Below are 7,448 nucleotides of genomic sequence, written 5' to 3' on the forward strand. Positions count from 1 at the left end.
TGTAGTCATAATCACAAAATTAAACTACTTCATATTAAATTATTTATATAACAATAATTTTATTTATTATCATAAATATTAATAGAATAAGTCATTATTATTTTTTATTTGAAATTAAATAAAAATAAAATAAAAAATACTAATTCATTTAGATTTTAGAGTTTAATATTTTTTTTTATTAATTATTATTTACACACCAAAATAAGCTATTATATTATGAATTTGTGTCACTCATTTTCAACGTGTCTTTTAACATTCTCCTCCTGAGCCCAATGCCAATGGAATGTGATAGTTTGAGATCACAGTTATGATTTACCTTAACATCTTGCAAGCTGTTTCTCAATTCCTCAGAGGGATCAGTGACACGCACTTTCGCTAAGGTTGTCAAGGACCAGAGTTGTTCTGGAAGCTGACACAATCCAATACAGTCCCATATTAACAGATATCGAAGGCGAGGCATTGCACCTTTCTCTAAAGTCCAACTTTGGACTGGGACTTGCATCATTTTGAACACTTGAAGTTTAGGGAAATCCCCAGTGACACAATCAAGAGGGTCTGGAATGGTACCTCCTAATAGTTTCAAAACTTTGAGGTTGGGAAACTGTCCTAGAGCCTTCATGGAACTGCAGTCCATCTTACCAAACGCTCTCAAGGTAATCTTTGCAAGATTCAAAGGAAACCATTTTGCATGTATTGAAAGATTTGAAGGACAGCAGTTTAGTTTCAGCTTATGAAGACTGATCAGATGCTGCAAACTGAACAATAATTCATGCCACAAACTATGTTTCTCCCTTTCAGGATTTAACCATAAAGTCAACTTTTTCAAGTTGGAAAATCTTCCCTCCCTGAATAGGAATGCTGTTGGTGTATCAAAATCCACTCCACAGAGAATCTGAAGATTCCACATTATTGTTTTTGTTCTGCTATCGTCTCCATTCTCCTCTGTTGGTAGACTTGCACCATCTGAGGATAATATATAGACATGTCTTAATCGCTTGAGCTTCCAAAATTCTTTTGGAATGCAAGATGTTTGCCAACCTCTTGTATCCATCGTTTCTAAATTCGAAAGGCTCCATATACACTCAGGAGCTTCTGTTACTTCACTAGTTAAAGTAGTTATTGTTATTTTCAAGTACTTTAGGAAGATCATAGCCTGAAAATTACTGGGTATGCGTAGAAACCATGCTTGTCCTCCCAAATGTAGCACTTGAACTGATTGGAAGTATTTTAAAGAATCATGTGAAGAATCCTCTCCGGCAAAGAAGAACAAAGAACGAGTGCTTGATTGATTAGTTTTGATTGAGGACATGTAAGACACTTCACTGCACAACAAGGACAATCTATGAGGGTTGCTTAGAGTATGGATATTGGACCCAGTGCAAACCTCGAAAAAGTTATCAGCTTTGCTCAATATTATGCAGAGGTCACGGAAGAGATCATGGATTAGGCATTCTTTCACACCCCCATCACTCCTCTGTCTTGACACAAGTACCATGTTACGATCCACTAGCTCTTTTAAGTATTCCTCACCAACAACTTCTGGTTCTGGTGAATTTGGTAATCCACTTTCTTGCATGAAACCTTCAGCCATCCATAATTGGATTAGTTCTGTAGTAGGAATCTTAAAATCTTCAGGGTAGATACCAAGATATCGAAAGCATGGCTTCAGTTCTTCAGACAAGCTGTCATAGCTAAGTTTTAGTACATCCATGACTTTGGTCATGTCCCTGGTGAGATGCCAGTGGATGCACTCCTTAACTCTCTGCCATTCTCTTTCTGACCTTTTCTTCTTGGCAACAACCCCAGCAATGGCAACAATAGCAAGTGGCAAACCTCCACAACTTTCAACAATTGATCTACCAAGAGGTTCTAGATCAAAAGGGCACTCTTTACCCGGAAACACTTTCTTGCAAAACAGTTCCCAGCTTTCTCTTTTATCAAGGAGTGGAAGTTTGTAGGGTCTTGAGCTTGTATAATTTGCCACCTCTTCATTACGACTAGTTATTAAAATTTTGCTGCCATTGCTTTCTGGAAAGGCTGCTCTTAGATCGTCCCATACTTCAGGTTCCCACATATCATCAAGTACTATCAAGTACTTTCTCCCTTTCAGGTAATTGCTCACTATCTTCTTTAGATCCTCCATTTCTAAATTTTCATATGTAGATGTGGACTTCATCAAAGAGTGGAGGAGCCTCAACAATACTTCCCTTGGCTTGTAATCTTTGGAAACACGACTCCATCCGCGGCAAGGAAAGAAATCCTTGACCTCTTTGTTCTTATAGATCTTTTGAGCAAGAGTAGTCTTACCCGACCCACCCATGCCAATGATGGAGACGACATTATTGTTTGCATCATAAAGCTGCTCAATTACAAAGCTGAAGTCATCCATGAATCCCACTATATCTCCTTTGTCTGCATCATCTTCCTCAACCTGTCTACCAACAATGCAATGTCTCCTAATCTCAACACCAATATTTAACTCATGCTCGCGTAGCAGATTGTCATATCTTGTTGTTATAATGATCCTACTACCAGGACCAAACCAATCAATCCTTCCTGCTAATGAATTCAGTTGTTGGATTCTATCAACATCATCCAAAACTAGAACAACTCTTTTCTGGCCTAGTCTTTGTCTTATTTCAGAGGATCCTTTGAATGTGCTTCCAATCTTAGTCTTTACCTCCTCTCCCATCTCAGAAAGAAGAGTCTTTTGTAGATCTTCTAGGCCACCACTGTTTTCATTTGTTTTCTCACTGACATTAGAAAGAAAACTTCCAGCTACAAAGTGAGGCCTGATCTTGTTATAAAGCTCTGCAACAAATTTGCTTAGTTCACCATCTCCATGAATTCCCACCATAAAACTGGTAGCATGAGAATCAATCTCTAGAAGTGATTTTGCCTCTTCAAGTTCAGATTCAAATCCAAGTGGGCGATCAACATAAAGAGGCAAGGGAGGAAGTCTTTTTGAGACCTCTTCAAGAATCTTGTCAATAGTCTTACCCCATGGTCTGCAAACAACATACATACACATTTTCTTTGTATTTTAATTTTCTCTTCTTCTATACAAATATATAAACTACTAATAAACAAGAGAATCACATCCTACAATGGAACCAACAAAGATCAAAACATATATATGTCCCAAATCGTTAAAAATATTTAAAAAGCTTTAAAGTAACTAGTCAGTACTCACGTATTCTGATTACAGCGTTGACCATAAATCTTGCCTACTTGAGACAAAGCTGACTTCCATGCTTCCAACTTGTGATTGTATCTTCCTTTTTCTTTATGAGCAGCCATGGCTTTTGCATATTCATTGAGCTGGTACTGCACATCTGATTTTTCCACATAGTAGTAAACTGGTAACACCGGTCGCTTCCTTCCATTCTCTGAACACTCCATGATCTTGACGAGTTCATCAAGGCACCACTTGGAAGTTGGATACTCATCACAGAGTACAAGAATTGACATCCTTGATCTTTCAATTGCTTCTAGAAGAGCACCTTCCAGCTCCTCGCCTATCCTCAGTTCCTCGCTGTCTCTGAACGTCACTATTCTTTTATTGATCAAAGCATGATAGAGAGTGTCTATGAATCTGAGTCTTGTGTAGCCTCTAAAGCTCAGAAAAACGTCATACTTGAAATGTGATGATGAACCTGCCATGATAACAGTCTTTGCAAGCTTTTAGTTGCAATATTCAAGAGTACTCAACAAAAGATATAATATAATTAAGAGAATAGAAATAGAAATTGATATTGGCAAATGATTATAGAATAGTATTGCTAGCTTTCATGATTGCTTTCGATTTTTGTTTTTTGCATTATTTATTGGTCTTGGAGAGTCAACATAATATTTTACTTGCATTTTGCAGTCCTCTAAGGGAACGGATAATCTGAACCCTTCATAAACAAATCAACGGTTAGAATAAAGAACGCAGCTTTGACGACACCGTATTATCACAATGCAGGAACACTGAACATTCTCCTGCTAAAGATGGATCAAAAGTCAAAAGTCAAAAGTCAAAACCCAGCACGAGGTGAGTTTTAAGTTTTAACTCTTTTTTTTTTTTGGTCATAAAGTTTTCGGTTTATTTTTAGCTTTTGAGGATGATGTTAATCTTATCTTTTATCTTTTTATTTGGGCTTATTTGGGCTTACTAGTACCCAATAAAATTGTAGCTGAAGTATTTGAGCCCAATACAGAGGAAAAACAAAAACCTCGTCTCACTCGTCTCTTCTCTTCTCTTTGCTCCGGCGTTTAGGGTTTTCTTCGATCTCCCAACTCCCAAACGCTGAACGCCAAGAGATTCCTCCGCCACCTCGAACCACCGGAATCTCCTCCTTCCGATTCGTGTGCGCGTCGTGCTGAATTTCACCTTCACAAACATGGCTAACAGTAAACATTCTCAATTTTCTTTTTTTTTTTTTAATTCACATTATTACTGATTCACTGAACTCATCATTGGTAATTTGTGTTTTGTAGCTATGGCTAGGTCGTTCCTCCAAGTGGCTGCTACCGAGGAGGCTGCTCCGCCTCTCAGAGTCGTCCAGATGGAAGGGCTGGTAAGAGTTCTTACCAATTTTATCACTTTAATTGCTCAATCTAATTCACAGGCTCATATGCTAGATTCTCCATCAGCATGTTCAGGAATGACGAGATAGATTACCTTTACATGGGGCTTTGGAAGCTTCCGTTATTTGATATTCTGGGTCACTGTTTTATTTTCGCATTTAGTTTTCTACTAACGTGATGCATTTTAACTTCCATCTATGACATGGAATTTGGAAACTGCAACATTTAACTTGGTGACATTGATAGTTATAGGTATCATATTTTATGTTGCGTGTTGTGTGTAATGTTTAATGTACCCCTTTCCTATTTTTAAAATTGGATCATACATGGGTGGAAAGTTTGAGGCAGGGTCTCCTTTTCTGAGAAAATCTTCAATTAGTTTATTTGTCTATCTTTTTGAAGTGATTTTTTTGAAATTCTGTTGAACAGGTTATCCTGAAGATAATTAAGCATTGTAAGGACCACTCACCTTCTCTAGTCACTGGACAGCTTCTTGGGCTGGATGTTGGCAGTGTTCTTGAAGTTACTAACTGCTTTCCCTTTCCGGTATGTTACACTTTTTATTTTGTCTTCTTTTCAAATTCTCTTATCAATACCATTCTCCTCTTGCAATTATAAAATGCCTAATTTGGTTACTATAACTTGTAGATGAGGGAGGAGGATGAAGAAATTGAAGCTGATGGTGCAAATTACCAGCTTGAGATGATGAGGTGCCTGAGGGAGGTGAATGTTGACAACAATACCGTTGGATGGTATGTATGATGAAAAATACCACTTCACATTTGACTAGAAAAGAGCAACTAGTAAGCTAAAACTTAAATAAATTTTATATCCGTCGAAAACTGATATACGTTGCAAGGAAGACAAAAGTAGAAATTACAAATTCCTATATTATAATAAAGTGTCCTTAAGAACTTTAGCCATAGTGCTAAACTGTTCTGTATTCTATAATGATTAATATAACACAAGATAACTCCATGAATTTAGGTACCAATCTACATTGCTTGGCTCATTTCAGACTGTGGAACTGATTGAAACCTTCATGAATTACCAGGTAATGGTTCATGAATAATTTATTCTTTTGGCATAATATCACTTATGATTGGGTTTCTTGGAGTACAAGTTATAGTTCTACGCTATTAAGGATGTGCAATGCCCACAGAATTTGCTATTTGGTGTAAACTTTGTGAACTTTTACAAACCAGTCCAAACTATTCAACTCTTAATCAACTGAGGTGTAGCTAATGAGCATACTCCTTCAAACTGTTTTCAGGAGAATATTAGACGCTGTGTTTGCATAATATATGATCCATCAAGGGCTGATCAAGGTGTCCTAGCCCTTAAGGCCTTGAAGCTTTCTGATGCATTCATGGAACTCTATCGCAGCAACAATTTCACTGGAGAAAAGTATGAATTGACTTCAATAATTGTTATTCTATATAAATAGTTATATGTAAGTTCTTATTTATCATCATTCTTCTGAAATAGGTTGAGGGAGAAGAACTTATCATGGGTGGATATCTTTGAGGAAATACCTGTAAGCTCTCTCGGCCTTACTGTAATGTTTGCATGAGCTTCATTGTAATGTTTGGATTTTATTTTTATTAGCCAATTGATATTTAAGCTGATCTTGTTTACTATATTTTTGTATCTCAGATCAAAGTTTCAAATTCTGCCCTTATAAGTGCTTTTATGACAGAACTGGAACCTGATTCTCCGGTTACCCAGGTAATAACTATGATCTTCTTAAGAGGTTATTTTGGTTATTTTAAAAGTTTAGTTTATGTTATCAACTGCTGTTTTTCCATTGCAGTGTGATTATGATCGTCTTCAATTGTCAACCAGTTCATTAATGGAGAGGAACATGGAATTTTTGATTGAATGCATGGATGACTTGTCCCTAGAACAACAAAAGGTGATTCTAGGTTCTTATTCAGCACGATTCTTTATTTTAGGTTTGAAAAATAGATTTGACTGAAGTGTATTCTGTTTCAGTTCCAATTCTACTATAGGAGCTTGTCGCGTCAGCAGGCTCAACAGCAAGCTTGGCTTCAGAAGAGAAGGTGTGATTTGTTTTGTATTTATATTGGTGTTTAAGGCATATGGACAACTTAAATGTTCTTTGGCAGTTGTAATAGTTTACTTTATCCATGTTTTGACTGTTGGTTCAGTATAAAATTTTGTTGTTGCATTATAGGGTGGAGAACATGTCACGTAAAGCTGCTGGAGAGGACCCTTTGCCTGAGGAAGATCCTTCAAACCCCATCTTCAAGCCACTCCCTGAACCATCACGGTTGGAGAGCTTCCTCATTACTAATCAAATTTCAAACTACTGCAACCAAATCAATGGGTATGTTAACACTATTTTTTAAAGACAACCATGGAACTTGATTAGTTTTTCAAATTTATGTGAAGCAAATTCACTATAGTTGTTTTAATGTTTATGTTTTTTTACATTATTATATCTTTGTTTGCATGTTTTGCAGGGTGTCAGGGCAGAGTTTTAACAGACTCTATTTGATGAAGGCTTTGCATGAGGAATGAAAGGCAAAAATTTTGTAGTTTATTCTTATGTGTGCTTCGATCCAATTTCTTTTCCATATAGGATGAGATTTTTGTGGCTTATTCGATAGTATATTAGAGAAGATCATGTTTTAAGGGGAATGTAATCGTTTTGTGTTTATTTATTGCTATGAGAACCCATCCAATTGTAAGCAGATATGTTAATTTTCTATATTTTATTATTTTTAGGATCCTTGATCTATAATGTGCGCTCGATTACTGAATGCAACATCAAGTTTGATTATCATGGTGCTAAAAGAAGGGGGTTGAATTTTAGCTATTTTTTCTGCTGAATATTACTTTTTCTTTCTCAA

At 36.6% G+C, this 7,448-nt stretch overlaps 2 protein-coding genes across 2 annotated transcripts; one reads left to right on the top strand and one right to left on the bottom strand.

Annotated features, from left to right (window-relative positions):
* Nucleotides 1–214: 214 nt before the first annotated feature.
* On the bottom strand, nt 215–3,692 carry LOC107635604 (toMV resistance protein Tm-2(2)-like). Its single transcript, XM_016339120.3, has 2 exons — nt 3,194–3,692; nt 215–3,008 (listed from the first exon to the last, which is right to left on the bottom strand). The coding sequence occupies exons 1-2, from the start codon at nt 3,661–3,663 to the stop codon at nt 215–217; spliced, it is 3,264 nt and encodes a 1,087-aa protein (XP_016194606.1). The 5' UTR covers nt 3,664–3,692.
* A 428-nt stretch (nt 3,693–4,120) lies between these two features.
* Nucleotides 4,121–7,372, top strand: LOC107635605 (eukaryotic translation initiation factor 3 subunit H). The gene is made up of 12 exons (XM_016339121.3): nt 4,121–4,395; nt 4,483–4,562; nt 5,002–5,118; nt 5,221–5,324; nt 5,560–5,626; nt 5,846–5,979; nt 6,061–6,109; nt 6,229–6,300; nt 6,386–6,487; nt 6,568–6,635; nt 6,770–6,922; nt 7,059–7,372. The coding sequence occupies exons 1-12, from the start codon at nt 4,386–4,388 to the stop codon at nt 7,114–7,116; spliced, it is 1,014 nt and encodes a 337-aa protein (XP_016194607.1). The 5' UTR covers nt 4,121–4,385; the 3' UTR covers nt 7,117–7,372.
* The last annotated feature ends 76 nt before the right edge of the window (nt 7,373–7,448 follow it).

Source organism: Arachis ipaensis, chromosome B4 (genome assembly GCF_059453495.1).
Source record: "Arachis ipaensis isolate K30076 ecotype BB chromosome B4, ASM5945349v1, whole genome shotgun sequence".
NCBI lineage: Eukaryota > Viridiplantae > Streptophyta > Magnoliopsida > Fabales > Fabaceae > Arachis > Arachis ipaensis.